Source organism: Myzus persicae, unplaced genomic scaffold, assembly GCF_001856785.1.
Source record: "Myzus persicae strain clone G006 unplaced genomic scaffold, MPER_G0061.0, whole genome shotgun sequence".
Lineage (NCBI taxonomy): Eukaryota > Metazoa > Arthropoda > Insecta > Hemiptera > Aphididae > Myzus > Myzus persicae.
This window is the reverse complement of record NW_019102844.1, coordinates 291,807-307,165: the sequence shown is the minus strand read 5'-3', so window position 1 is coordinate 307,165 and position 15,359 is coordinate 291,807. Positions and strand designations below refer to the sequence as shown.

General features: G+C 30.6%; 1 protein-coding gene and 1 long non-coding RNA gene across 5 annotated transcripts; one reads left to right on the top strand and one right to left on the bottom strand.

The window, feature by feature from the left end:
• Positions 1 to 1,708: 1,708 nt before the first annotated feature.
• On the top strand, positions 1,709 to 4,566 carry LOC111033230. 2 transcript variants are annotated; one of them, XR_002604387.1, is made up of 2 exons: positions 1,709 to 3,637; positions 4,102 to 4,566. It is a non-coding gene; the product is annotated as an uncharacterized LOC111033230 (long non-coding RNA). The 2 variants fall into 2 exon arrangements; XR_002604386.1 differs by having other exon boundaries at positions 1,709 to 3,641.
• LOC111033229 (facilitated trehalose transporter Tret1-like) lies at positions 4,301 to 11,709 on the bottom strand. 3 transcript variants are annotated; one of them, XM_022313879.1, is made up of 6 exons: positions 11,616 to 11,709; positions 11,511 to 11,550; positions 9,987 to 10,122; positions 7,641 to 7,826; positions 6,238 to 7,083; positions 4,301 to 5,134 (listed from the first exon to the last, which is right to left on the bottom strand). In XM_022313879.1, the coding sequence occupies exons 2-6, from the start codon at positions 11,544 to 11,546 to the stop codon at positions 4,902 to 4,904; spliced, it is 1,437 nt and encodes a 478-aa protein (XP_022169571.1). In that variant the 5' UTR covers positions 11,547 to 11,550; positions 11,616 to 11,709; the 3' UTR covers positions 4,301 to 4,901. The 3 variants fall into 3 exon arrangements, with proteins under 3 accessions (XP_022169571.1, XP_022169572.1, XP_022169570.1); XM_022313880.1 differs by having other exon boundaries at positions 11,507 to 11,709; XM_022313878.1 differs by having other exon boundaries at positions 11,511 to 11,709.
• Between the last annotated feature and the right edge of the window lie 3,650 nt (positions 11,710 to 15,359).

Genomic DNA, 15,359 nt, shown 5'->3' with positions numbered 1-15,359 from the left:
TTCAAATACTTATTTTATAATTATTTACCTGAATAAATAATTATGAATGTAATATGAACCGTTTTACTTAAGTACATACATTTAATCACGATTATCACATGTACGACAAGAATGACAAGCAGGATTGCATTCGAAGCTATTTTTTGAACATTTGCATCTACTTTTTTTCAACCTGAATATTCAAAATAAATATAATTTTTTATTATTTCAATTATTTATAATTGATTATAAAATTAAAATTTTTCAAGCATTTTCCTTGACCTGAACCTATGGATAGAGTTTTTACTATTTCACTAACACTGCATTTCAAATTAGCCTTAAGATATAAGTATTTTTCTATTAGCCTTTTAAAATAAGTTTTTTCAAAGCATTTCGACGCATTCGATTTTCTATCACACCAGATTTTTAGTTCCAACATTTTAAGTTCCGTATTTAATATTAAAATAACCACTTTGATAGTATATTCCATTGGTCATCACATCCATAGTATTGTGAGACAAAGACATAGACACAATCGCCAACTGAAACTTTTGTTATTTCAGCAATGCATATAAGGTCATGTTAAATAATAAAAAAAATGAAATAAAACTCCATAATAAGTGCGTATACTATTTTATTTAACGAAATTTTAATAGTTATTTAACACTTTAATATTTTAGATTACTTCCAGATACGCATATTTTATCCATATTTATAATAGTATCGAAATACAATGACAAATAAACGAATCTAAATAGTTATAATTACTAGTTACTCTTGGATATTACCCTAAAAACACATATGATTGCATATTTCATGAATTGGGTAAGTTTTATTAGTAATTATATAGGTCGTGATATGGGAAAAAATAGTTCCCAACATATTATGCTCATTCCGTGAACTGTGCAAACTGCCTTCACATTTCACGGATTGATCAAAAACTTGGACATCTCTGTTGGGACGTAACCTTTTTAGTTTTTATACAAATTTATTTAACATTTCATTGAAATTTATAATTCAACAAAATAACCAGCATGTTAATAATACAGTTCATTTGTACATAGCTTTGTTTTTTTTGATCATTTCACAGCCTCGCCTCACGACGTGTAAACAGTTCTCGCAAAAGACGATCATCTGCACGTTTGTACTTTGCATGATCTTAAAAAAATCGAAATATTTAAACAGTAAAAATGTAAAACTGATATTTCGATTCGAAAAAAAAAAATCATAAAGAATTATAAAAATAATTTAATTATAAAATAAGTTATTATTTTTTTTTAAATTTAATTCAGAAAAATAAACTAATTTTAAAAATCAAACTTGAAATGAAAATCAAAAAATTTAATTTCGATTGCCAAACCCCGGTAAAATAGTTATCGACGAAGATGGACTAAAATAAGGCTGCCGAGAAAGCCGTATATTGAAGACGAGAATACATTTCATCATTAATCATTTGAAGCAATACAACCATTGTAAAATAAAAAACAATACGAATACGAAAACGAAACCGTTTTTAAAATGATAAACCATGTTACCGCACACGTTTGCCGAATCAAACAGTTGTAATTGTTTCAGCGTTAACAGTTCTTTTCGACTTCTTAAAATGATTACATTGCATATATATACATTGCAATATAGCCATATAAGTCCACGTTGAATAACAAAACAGTGTTGTTAACATAATAATATATTATTATTATTATTATTATTATTATTACTGTGTTATGCGCTCGCGTGCGAGATGACAAAACTTCGCCATTTAGCGCCGTCTTTAATTAAATCGTACAGACTACAACTACTACTATATACTACAGATGTAGCCCTACACACCGACGGTCGTCGCAAAGGCGAAATTACGTAATCACATACGAGAATCCATAATAATCTATAGTGCAGTAATACGGACAAAGAGAGTTATTATTGCGAAGGACCGACGAAAGCCCACGTCACAAACACAAAACGTGCGTATCGCGATAATAACATATTAGTGATATTACCTTCCTACCTATATTATTACGTTCGTTTTGTGTTAATGTGTTATACCGCGTTTAGGGTCGGCACGTTCGTGACTTTTTTCTCCCACTAGTCGTGCGCCATTGCAAACCGAATTATAAATTCGTTCGGTACTTATATAATATTGTATACCCACAGAATCTGCAGATGCACTCAATGTATTATACATTTCATATTTATAAAAATTGAGCCAAAAATGTAAAACAATTCGTCAATTGAGGACGGCTGCGCCGATTTGGCTCAATTTTTTTTAACCGTTCGCAATTGCCAGGAGAAGGTTTTTGCGAAAAAAAATGTCGGAAAAACGCTTTTGAAATCAAAGGCCAAGTTTAACACAAAGTGGGCTCATTGAGGGCAACCTAACCGATATGCCAAACGCACCACATACATTTTTACAGATTTACTTTACAGGCGGCGAGGACTAGGGAAAAAAATGAAAATTTGGTTATTTTGTTATTTTTATAGGCCGTCGTCGTTCACAGTACTCCATTTCTCTTTCAATCACATGCCAGTATACCACATCCCCACAAGCTCACAATAATTTTGGACTTTTAAGTTATTTTACAAAAATATTCATTCGAAATAATTTATATGGCAAGACAACGTTTACCGCTGGTAGATAGCCTACCTGATAATATACTGCTCGCATTATCACAATCAAGTCTCTTTAGTAGAGATGACATTTTTAACGGTCCACAAAGTGCACGGAATCAGCTAGTATTATATAGTATGTATATATTCAGTGATTGACATAGAACGATAAACGCACATTATGTAAAACTTCAAAACGCATATTATTATTATGATGAAATTCTCGTCTCAGAAACTCCTTTTTTTTCAAGTTGGTGTTCTAAATGCAAGCGGTCTGTTTCTAAAATGTTAAACATTTTTTAATACGTTAGTTGAAAACATTGCTTACTGGACTTACTTCGTACTGTTTACCCACATGTTTAATACATTTAACTCATTAGGATCAACCACTGCAGACTAGTTAGTGTTAGGTTAGGTAAGACATTGTGACAAAAATGTTATTATTTCACAAATCAAATTACAAATCATAAAAATATAAATACGATAAACATTAGCTAAAGTGTACTAAGTATATACAACAGACTAAATTTATTGATTAACAATTATATTTCTATAGCTGACGATATTGGGCTTTGACTGAGACATACATGTCTCAGTCTTAAAAAAAATTGTATTTTTGAAGCTCTTTTTTGTACAGATAATTAATAAGGCAATGCAATTAGATGTCTATATACATAGTCTTTGATAATAATTCAAGTATTTGAGATTAGAAGACAAAAAGAAAATTAATACATAACACTAATAAAGCGCTGAATATTATATCAAATCGTTTTTTGTTAAATTAACAGACATACGATTCGTATAAGCGTAAAAGATATTGATAAAAAGTAAAAATCCATATGAATTACATACCACGTGAGTAAGCTTATGTAATAAAATAATTGAATTACCTATAGATAAACAATAATCTTATATTTATATAAAGTGTACACGCACAGTTTCAGAGGCACCAAAAATGTAAAAACGATTTGACATTAAGATTTGAATCACCAAATGTTACAACTTAAAGATGTTGATTTACCATTATTAAACAATTTGCAAATATTTCGTCGATGTAGGTAAAAATATTAATATAACTAATAATTACTCAATATAATTTAAACGACATATTATTATACAAGTTAATGATATTTTTCAGCTAAGTTAAGTTAAATTCAAATCTAAATAAAATTAACAATTAAAAGTTAATTCAAAATTTTCCATCAATTCTACTAAGTTAGAAGTTAACCAAAAGTCAATTTAAAAAAAAATATCTGTTTTCATATAGGTAGGTAGAATTAAAATGATACCTACAATTTTTTGTGTAATTACGGCAAAAATCTATTTGTATTTTATGTGTAATATACAATTTTAACTTATAACATATGTACCAGAAATATAATTTTAGACAAATTAAATCAATTATAATTATTTATGTTTAATTAGTACTCATATGATATGTTTACATATTAGGTACATAATATTTTTAGTTATTTGTTCACAGTAGAATTATTAAATAAATAAAATTAATTTTACTAGAGCTGAGTACTGCCAAGCAGTTTGTGGTGGACATTTCATTTCAAGGGGAATGATGACGTTATCATTTTCTGGACTACACAATTCTAAATCACTTATTAATCTCTTTGATATACAAAGTAGTAAGTATATGGTTAGTACAATATATTATTTAATAAAAACTATAGCATTTATACGATTTTAGAATATAACGTATGTCTAATTGATATATAAAAATCATATATTTTTAAATTATTTAAACAGAAAAGTCAAAGTAGATTGTCAACAAACAAATTGGTTAATACAATAAAATTGTATACATATATGAATTCTTATTCAGATAAATATACGAAATAGAAATAGTACATATTCAAATAAATTGTTGAAAAGAAATGTCGAATTAATAATAAATTGTATTAAAATAAACTCAGCATTATCAAAAACAGTCTAGTCCGCTACAATCACCAACTAACGACGACGGGCAAAATAAAGTGCAAAATATAATATTCCGTGTTCGTAATTTCATAATAATTATTATAGGTATTTATAATATTTTATATGAAAATATGAAATTATAATAAGTGAAATTGAAATCAACTTAATTTGTTTGAATGCAAAATTGACTCAGTTAAGTAAAAGTCAACTTTTTGCACTCTTTAAATTGATAATTAAGCTAATTATAATAAAAAAAATTAACTTAACTTTAATTTAGTAACGCGTTAATGCCCAGCCTCGCTTATATACATCGATGCTTAAATACAACCACAACAAAATATATAATAAATAATAAATTCTGTTTTCAGATACACATAAATTAACGTAGATTACGGAATGTTGATTTTCTTCTTTGGTTCGAAATACAACAAGACTTCGTCTAGAGTTTTCCCCTTAGTTTCGGGCATAATAAATATGGCAAACAACACGTTTAATATACAGAAGAAAGCTAATATCGACCAAACGATTTCCACTCCTAAATCTAAGATTAGCGATGGATATATTTTGCAAATCACAAACCATAAAACATATCCACATGTTTGTACAACTCCATTCATAACACCTGAAAGAAATACGATTATAATATGTACAAAAAAACAAATATCTTATGTTAATCTTAGGCATAGTAGGTCATGTAGAAAGGAATAATATGTAGAATGTACATTCAATAAAATACAGTATTCCTTTTATTCTGTAACAATATAGTTACATGGTCTATGTTTGTATAAGTCATATAATTACAGTTTGGTGGGTATTAAAATAATATTATGTAATTTATTGAAACTAAAAGCGTATGCAATAGTTGGCAAGAGCATTGAAGTGTTTTGAATTAGATACATTTTATGTCTCTATATATATATTAAAAACATAGGTTAATCGGATTAAGCTGTGCGTCAGAAGAAGGAGTTCGTGGCCACGGTAGAGATGAATTTGGGCAAGAAGGATTAACTTGAACTGGCTAGAGAGACGCCCGTTTTCAGGATTGTTAGTGCCGTTCTCCTGTGTATTACATATTATTATATCATTATTACACATAGTTAGTTATACGTAGTTGTTGCGTTGTTAGTACAATACACGATGTGCCTAAGAGGGCAGGAAAACGGGTTCACGTATTTTCTTACCTGTTGAAGATCCCAAATGAACACAAATTTAGGTGGGAAAAGGATTGGTAAAGTAGCCACTCTACGGTACAATTAATTATTTTAACATTTTTTTAAATTAAAGATAGTGATTAAGACTTAAACAGTGAATCGAAAATAATTGGCGCAGAACGATGCCAATAAAAAAAAAACTATGACCTAGGATTTTAATATACACAGCTGAGCATTTTAAGACAAACATAATTTGAAGCTTAGTTCTGATGATACCACACACTGAATAAAATAAATTTATCCTAATAATTATTTATGTATAGTCAAAAGTATTTATCACTTCCCTAAAATCGGTGTAATGGGGATGTAGTGATCCGCATCAGCTGCTAACAACAAAACGATTTCAACTCTGTACGGCGAAGATATCTATCGAATGGAAACTTTACCCTAAAACCTGTCACTATGCCTACTTTCTCATTCTTTCACCTATCTATGATATAATGTTATATGTTCTGTATCGTAAAAATCGAATAACAATCATTAAACTGTGTAATTTAATCGTGATTATTATTACCTTTCACCGCCATCGGGAAAACCTCGCCGCACAGCATCCAAGGCATGGGCAGGATGCCCAGCAGGGCGAAGAACATGAACATTACGAACGCGACGATGAGCGTGAACTCGAACGGCGGATCCTGCACGCCTGCGAATGCCTTCATGTAGGCGACGACTACGAGCAGCGAGACGGCCATACATCCGCCGGAAACCATGACTAGCGTCCGGCGAGGGACGCGGTGCATCGCCGCGAAACTCAGGACGCCTATCACCCGGGCAAAGGCCAGGAACAGCGAAACAGCGTTGCTGTCCCACGGCATCTTGCAGTCTCGGACCACGTCCATTGAGTAGAACAGCAGCACGTATACCCCGCTGCCTTGCTGGCAGACGAAGAACGTCAGCGTGATCACCGTCGGCATCCACACGTTGCGCTGCAAGAACAGTGACCAGTACGGCGTCGCCGTGGTCTCCTTGGGCGCTTCGGGCGAGGCGTGGACGTTGGTGTCCGACGCCATGGCCAACGTCATCGACCGTTCGACCACATAAGCCGACGCGGCCACTTCGGTGGCCGAAGCGGTCGTGATGTGACCCAAGTCCAGCCACTCGTCCACCTCGTCCGCCTCGGCTGACCGGCCCTTGGCCCTGAGCCACATCGGCGGTTCTGGTACCATGAACAGCAACAAGAAATTGATCAGGCTCACCACCAGCATGATACTGGATATGGTTTGCCACCGGAAGTATATGGCCAATATGCATTCCAAAATCATTCCCAGGCCCACGGTCAAGGGGACCAGCGTTACGTACAGCGGTCGTAGGTTGGCCGGGGATAGTTCGGAAATATATAGAAACATGCACGTGCTCACACCTGTTGAGCGAAACCGTTTGAGTTAGTTGGCATTAGGTAGCCGAATTATTTATTATATTTCGACTAATTATGTTAGGAATACCTACAACTTGATACCAAAAAATGTACAGTTTCAAAAAGGTCATGACTTGCTCCTTAATAAAAATATTTATTAACGCCCTAGTGTTGATATGAAGTGCTCTAGATAATAATCTTACTCAATGTTTTTAAAACAAGCAACGAAGTGTCACGAATCCACATATTAATAAAACCGTGATAAAAGGTCATAAACTATACTCTTATATATATTAATATTGTGATATTGTAATTTTAATATTGTAAAAATATTAAGTTTCTAGACAAGATCAACTATAAATAATGAAACCATTGTTTTTGTAATCTTAAGCGTTTTCAAATAAACCATCAGTGATAAAAACCATACAATTCAACATCGCAGAACGATTAATGCATGTTTTATAATAATGGAAATATAGTATTCGTGCAGTTTTCAAATGACTTATTTTATGTTTAATAATCAGTAAACATTTTTAATAGAAATAACATATTGTTAAACTCACCAAACGGGATTCCAAGTATAATTTTTCCAATTAATAGTGCTGTGTAAGAGTCAGCAAATGCAATTATTAGCCAACCTAAAGCAAATGGTGCGCAAATAATTTGAACAGTTTTGACTCTACCGAATGCATCCGTTAGAATTCCAATTATGAATAAACCGACTGGACATATGAGTACCGTAATACTAGCTGAAATACATAGTAAACATTTTTTTATTACAAATCAATAGCATTTTAGTTAGTAAAATCATAAGACATAGAATGACGTAGGTATGTTGTACCTTTAGCCTATTTAATGTGAATTTCGATGAAATAAAAATAAGAATTTGGTCAATGATATTGTTGTATTATGAACATTTTCTTAAAATAATTAAAATAACCATATCGTACCTAAACAATATACAATTTGGATAACATACCAACTAAACTTATTCACTAGGTGTGATAAGATTTAAAAACAATAGTTAAAGTTGATATAAGAAAGTTGAGAATAATTGTAAATATCGAGAAAAATAAAATGTAATCGACCAGTACTGAGCATAAATAAACCTAATACGATAATAATTAGGTATCCATATTTTATATTTAAAATGTATTTTTTAAAGTTTATGATTAGTTATTGCATTTTAGACACGGTCATCTTATAGGCAGTGAGTGTTTAATAAATTATACAGAGATAGCTCAAACAGGCAAAACATAATAATTATCATACCTCACCTAACCAAACCTAACCATTGAAGGTGATTTTTTTGTGATAGCTATATAGTAATATAATTTTTATAATTAACATGTTTATTATTTTTTTTTTTATAAAGCTATACCAGTATACAATAATTACACCTAAACAGTTACAAGTAAATTAACAATAACAAATAACAAGCCGCCGTATGAGACAAGAGCTATAATAAACTATGAAAATAAATTTAAAAAGAGAAAAAAAATAAAAAATAAGCAAATCAGTACTTAATAAATTTAAAGAACATACTATTATAATTAGCAGAGTTGCTGTAAAATTAACAAGTTTAACAAATGGGAATTTTCAATTTTGGATGGCTAAAAAAAGAAAAATATAGATTATGCAAATTAAGATAAAAGTATAATTATTATTAGATGTAGCAAGTCACAGAGATCTTTCGGCCAACGATAATCTCATAACATATATAATGTATAGATTACCTACCTAAAATGGATATGGACAGTACTTTAGTAGATACTTAAGAGTGTTTGAGAGTTCAAAGATTGATTAGTTACACATCTTTTATATATTTTATATGTGTGATTTAATTTTTTAAATAATTAGATTTATTGTATTTTTTTTACCAGTTGTCGGGGTATCTAGTCTATAAATAATTCAAAGAGAGCAAAATTATAGCAGGTCTTGAAAATGATAATGATATCAATATTTTGTAAAAGAATCAAGGTATATTATTTAATACCTATTATAGGCAGTAGGCACTGTTATTCATTTTTGAATTATAATAAAATAACAATATCAATTTTTTCAAAAACTAAATATGTCTGTTTTTCAGATAAGAACTAGATAAAATTTTCCCCAAGAATTCACTCTTAGGATACATACATTTTTATAGCCCGAAAAAGCTACGATAAAAAAAAACTGCTACACATTTGTCATTGCACATATGAACATTACGTACATCGCTCTACTTAGAATATAAATATTCAGTTAATAAATTAAATTAAAAATACAAGACACAGATTTGTGCAAAAATTAGATATTTAAAATAGGGATGTCGGATAGTAATTAAATTTCATTTTAATAAATTTATATTGGTCTAGACTTCTAGAGTTATTTTGGCGCCTATTGATATAAGTACACGATTTAATACTGAGAGTCGAGTGGCAATAACTCGAAGTTGGAAGGAGATAAAAAAATCGCTTCAAGATTTTAGAACTCGAATTTAAGTTAACCAATTTCTCGGGGAATGAAAAAAAATCATGTCGTCAACATTTTCGAGTTATAGCGTCTCGGCTGTATTACATTTATCAGAGTCAGTTGCTAGGGGTATTAGCTAACATTATACCATATACCACAGTACTTACCTGGCTCACAACTTACAATTGCAAAGAGTGCATATATTTTGTTAATATATTCTATGCGGTATAGCAGAAACCTACTTCACGATTCCAAAACTATTGTCGATAATAAACCAATATTAAAGTACTCGAAGTACTTTAAATACTTAAAGTATTTGAATACATTTTTAAATTTAATTCTACTCAAATACCCGGCGCTACAGTGATTTAAAAATATAAAATATTTTATAAAGGTACGTAGTAGGTGCCCATTGTAATAATATTATTATGATAAACGTCCAATAATCCACATACTTATCCAAGATTCCTCTTCGACACTCAATTGTATTGTTGACGAAGATTCTCGAAGTTGTGCCACAAGTGTAGATGAAAATGTATACAAACAACCAATCATAAATTGAGTGAAGCACATCATGGTGGAACAGTATATCTAAATGTGCCACAAAATGTAAAGCAAGACGATAATAATATTATGCAATTTCAATATCATCCCGAAAACATAGACCTCAAAAGGTAGGCAGTGTTGGGAATAGATAACTAATGATTTATCTAGATAAAGATATACATTAATAAATTAACATATATGGATAAATATCCGATAATTTCTTGTTTAATGTTGTTAAAAACAAAATCACTTAATTTAAAACGTTTCAATAACAATATAGTTTATTTTTGAAATGACAGAAAGAAAAGATGTAAGGAAAAAAATGTATTCTTTCACTTCATAAATAATAATACAAAAAAGTTTACCTTTGACGAACAAAAATAATAAACTGTTGTTTTGTTAGGTTCTACGCAGTAAGTATTAAGAGGACGTCAAACCCGTATGTGTTGTCTCCGTCTTGCAAGGGTGTAACATAGCAAATTTTACTCTCCGCAGATCGACTTTGGCTCCGTTAGTTTTAAAATTAGCACGAATTTTCTTCTAATAAAATGTAAAGGTATGATTATTATTTAGACGATACCGTGATGGCCCATGGGTTTTTTTTTTATTATATTTTAATTTTGAAGAGAGTTAAAAGTGTTTTTAAACCGTCAACTATTGTTCGTACATCTTAAAATACTTTTAACTCGCTTCAAAATTAAAAAATAATAAAAAGCTCACTAGGTCGTCCAAATTATAATCTTACCTTTAAATTGTATAAAAGGTCAATTCACTCTAATTTTTAAGCTAACGAAGCTAAACGCGATCTGCCGAGAATACATTTTAACCACTTGTAAGACGGAGACAACACATGCTGGTATAACGTCCTCTCAATGATAATAATCATTAGTTTACATTTTATACACACAATTCTATGAAACGGGTATCAGCTAATGTAGACGACCATCGTCAAACGGGTAGCAGGGATGGACGTTTTGGCTTTTGCTACTATTAGTTACTCTTACTAGTGAGTAGTTCCTACACAACATTGTATTTTTTCAATTTTATATCTTTAAGCCTTTTCAATATTTAAGATGTACGATTCCAGATTTTTAATGAAATACAAACATTTATACAAATCAAATGATTCATATTGAAATACATGGTACAATAATACATTTTACCAAACGTTTGTTTCCCGTGTACTGTAGGTGTACGGTTTATAGAAAACGACGTGAATATAAATGATATCAAAACATTTTTTTGTAAGTCCATTAAAATAAATCATCTAGATATGAACTCATATAAAACTAGAATTCGATCCGGATAAAAATAAATAAAACTTAGCTGAAATTTATCCAGATAAGGTAAAAGATAAATGATTTTTATCTCGATATTTCCCAACACTTATTATAACTATAAAAATACATCAATTTATTGTTGTTTATACCCACAAGTTTTAAATGACATTTTAATTTTCGATGCTTCATATTTCTAAAAAATAAATAAAACAAAAAATTGTGAATAGTAAACAATTAATTCGTGTTATCACAACTAACATTACAGATATTCACTAATTGATTTTAGTTTATATTAAAACTAATAGATGTTAACACGTAGGAATCGACCTCACACTCAAATGTAACGAAACATAACCATACATTTGTAGTCAACAAAATAATATTTATCTGTACCTATACCAATTGAATTGGTTATCAGTAAGACCACTTCATTAGGCCCACGTGAGCATATTCTGATCACGATGACGTGTAAACATCGAAAACATTGTAATTCAGTAATTGTAATATGACCTTTAATACAGGGTGACGTACGTTTTTCTACCCCCCCCCCCCCTAATATAGGAAATTATAATTTTTTCATGCAAATATTTAGCATGTAATCAGCATAAATTTGCACGCTTTTAGATTGAGCGTAAAATCTAAAAATATCCACGGGGGCTGGAGAAATGTTTCACGTCATTCCCCCGTCCTACAAGTCGCTTTTTCGTTTTTGTGCATTTCCCCAACCCCCCGAAAAAGTGAAATAATACGATTTCCAAACTTTTTCCTGTGCCAATTTTTCTAGCACGTCATGTGCTTTCACGACCAGACCCGGAAAACTAATGACCGTAGATACTTGAAATGTTGACATAAATAATTTTTATCCAGATACATTTATCTAGATATCTGCCAACACTGTGGGTTGGTATATTATAAGTTATAACTGTACAAATGTATCATTTTGTTGTTGTTTATACCCGCAAGTTTTAAAATAACATTTTAATTTTCGATGTTTCAATTTCCAAAAAAAAAAATTAATTATTTTTTAATAATAAACAATTGACTCATGTTTTTACAACTACGTAATATTATGGGATATGTTCACGGATTGATTTTAGTCTAGATTAAGACTAATAGATGTCAACACGTAGGAATCGACCTCACACTTAAATGTAACGAAATCATAACCAAACATTTGTAGTCATTAAAATATTATTTATCTACACCTATACAAATTGAATTGGTTATCAGTAATCCCACTTGATTAGACCTACGTGAGAATATTCTGATCACGATGTGTAAATGTGTGAAAATCGAAAACATTGTAATTCAGTAATTATACAATCTTTGACACAGTGTGACGTGGGTTTCTCTAGCCCCCCCCCCACATTTAGAAAATTACATTATTTTATGCAAATATTCAGCATGCAATTTTCGTAATTTGCACGCTTTTAGACTGTGCGTCAAATCTAAAAATATCCATGGTGAAGGGGAGGGGGCAGGAGAAATGTTCCTCTAGCCCCTCTAAACATAACCGATAGAGCCTTTGCCGTTAGAGCCTTAGACACTTTTATGCTGCCAACTACACACCAAAAGCTCAACTTTAAAATAATAAAACTTAATAACTTAACTTAATAAACTTTTAAAAACATAAAAAACCACTCCAATTGACAAAAAAGACCGATTTGAAAAAAAATTAGATTTTACACTTTTTTTTCAACTTTGCTTTATTTATTGAATTAATTCAATTTTGAATTATATCATCCAATTTATTTATTTTTTATTCCATAGAATTCTTTTCTGATAGTTTCGTCAGATTTGTATTCCACAATAATAGAATTGATTATTAATTTTGTTGTATAATATGCTATACTTGAAATATATTTATCTTGTTATGTACTATTTATGGCAATATACGTGCTTGTCTGTGTTTCGATTATTGCTTTTATAAAGACAAAAATATTCGGATGGGAAATGAATCAATCATGTTTAATATGCAAATATATTATAACCATCGTTCACTTTAACCAGTAATCAACTGATCAATGAATAAGTTTTTAATTTTCAAGCATTTTAGTGCGTAGATTGTTTATGTTGATGTCGATAGGATTAGATCAAACAACAATATTTTCATATCTGAAGGTAGCTGGTAGGGAAATTTGAATACAAACGTAATTGGTACATTGACCTTAAAATACAAATTTTGTTTGTGGGTGCACCTGGGCACCATGCCCTTATGAGAATATCAGCCCATTGATACTTTCTATGATGCTCTATATCTCTTTAAGTCCAACTGCCTGCGTCGTCTTTACGTGTGTTTGCGACTGAATAAACCGGCGGGCGACGACAATTCTATGTAACCCACCCTTAGCACCACAGCATAGAGGGGTAGAGCCCCGATTTTGTCACTCGGGTGGCATGGTAGGATCACATCGTGTGGCTGAAAATGTGCCCCTTTTGTAATGATTTCTTTTCAATACACCTTGGCCAGTATCCTTGTATTTTGCAACCGCATTATTATTATTATTATCATCATATTATACTCCCGGTAACCGTGGTCCAGAGGGGCCGGTAGGAGGTATATTTCATTGATTTTGTACATTCTATGTGTATAGGTGTATTATTGGTGTATCCACTAATTAATTTTTTTACTTCTTTTGTCCGATTTTTATGCTTGTCGGCTTAGGTTAGTGAGAACTTATTTACCTCATAACGTGTTTTTGGTCTTACTATTCAGTATTAATCGTCCCACATGAGTTGTATAAATCCACTCAGCTCCGATCTGTGGTTTCGGCTCGTGATTGGCGACCTGTTCAATTTATAGCAGACCACATGACATTTCGTAGGTCTAAATACTACACTTATTGCATGCTAAATATTATTTGCGTAAAACAATTTTAATTTCTTAAATGTGGGGTTGGGGGGGTTGAGAAACGTAGTTATAGGGTGCAGAAGACTAAGAAATACCGATGAAATATAATAATAGCTTTCTCGGTTTCTCGTTAAATAATGGATAAACAATACTACATAATTAAAAGGTAACTTGATATTTAGGTCCATAAAGATCCCCAAAAAGATCAAATTGTGAGGACATTTTGATTATTTGAGAACGTTTTTTCCTAAAGAACATTTTGATCCATTTATCGAAAAAGTAATTTCATGAGTGGGTTAAATTGTCTTCAACAATTACTACCGACAAACAAAAATATTTTTCTTTTTAGAAAATAAAAAAACATTTAAAAAATACTAAAAATGGAAAACCTGAGAAATTGTATAATATAATAGTTTGTGGAGTACTTATTTTTATTAGGTACTGCAATTTTCAGTAACTCAAGATAAGTTAGTTAAAAAAAATGCCTTGTTTTCATATAGGTAAAATAAAAATAATCGGTACCTAAAATTGTTTATGTTATTAGACCAAAAAACTATAATTATTTTAAGTGTTTCAAAAGGTAACGGTACAAATTTGTTTAACATGCTTATGACTTATAAATGTGCACCAGCAATTTGTATTCCTTCAATAGTTCATATAATTTTCAAAAAAAGAATACTTTTAATGAATAAAAAAAATTCATATGCATACACATTTGAAATTGTATTCATTGTTCATTATTTTCAATTTTATAATAATAAAATAGATATAACGGGCATTGATAATATTAGTAATTTCATAATGTAGGCGAGTAATTATATTTTGTACGAATTTGAAAACATATATTACATAATAATTAGAATTGAAATTAACTTAACTTTTACGAACATAAAATTAACTCAAGTTGATTAAAAGTTAATTCAAAAGCTCCCAAAGTTAATAATTTAGTTAATAATCATCAACAAAAATTAAATTAACTTTACTTATTAACTCGTTAATGTTTGAAGTTAAACCTTGCTTAGAAGGCTAAAAGTAGCATGTGCGGAGCTCAGATAAAAGAAAATATCTAGATAACATAAAGATAATTTTATAAAAAAATACTTAGATGCAGATCAAGATAAAAATATATTTTTTTTATCTAGAGAATAAAA

Excerpts from the sequence above, each read along its gene's own strand:
- LOC111033229 (XM_022313878.1), bottom strand. The coding sequence starts at position 11,546 with ATGAAGCATCGAAAATTAAAATGTCATTTAAAACTT. Across the intron at positions 7,084-7,640 it reads TATACTTGGAATCCCGTTTG|GTGTGAGCACGTGCATGTTT; the intron begins GTGAGTTTAACA and ends TTCGCTCAACAG. Across the intron at positions 5,135-6,237 it reads TTTCCCGATGGCGGTGAAAG|GTGTTATGAATGGAGTTGTA; the intron begins GTAATAATAATC and ends TATTTCTTTCAG.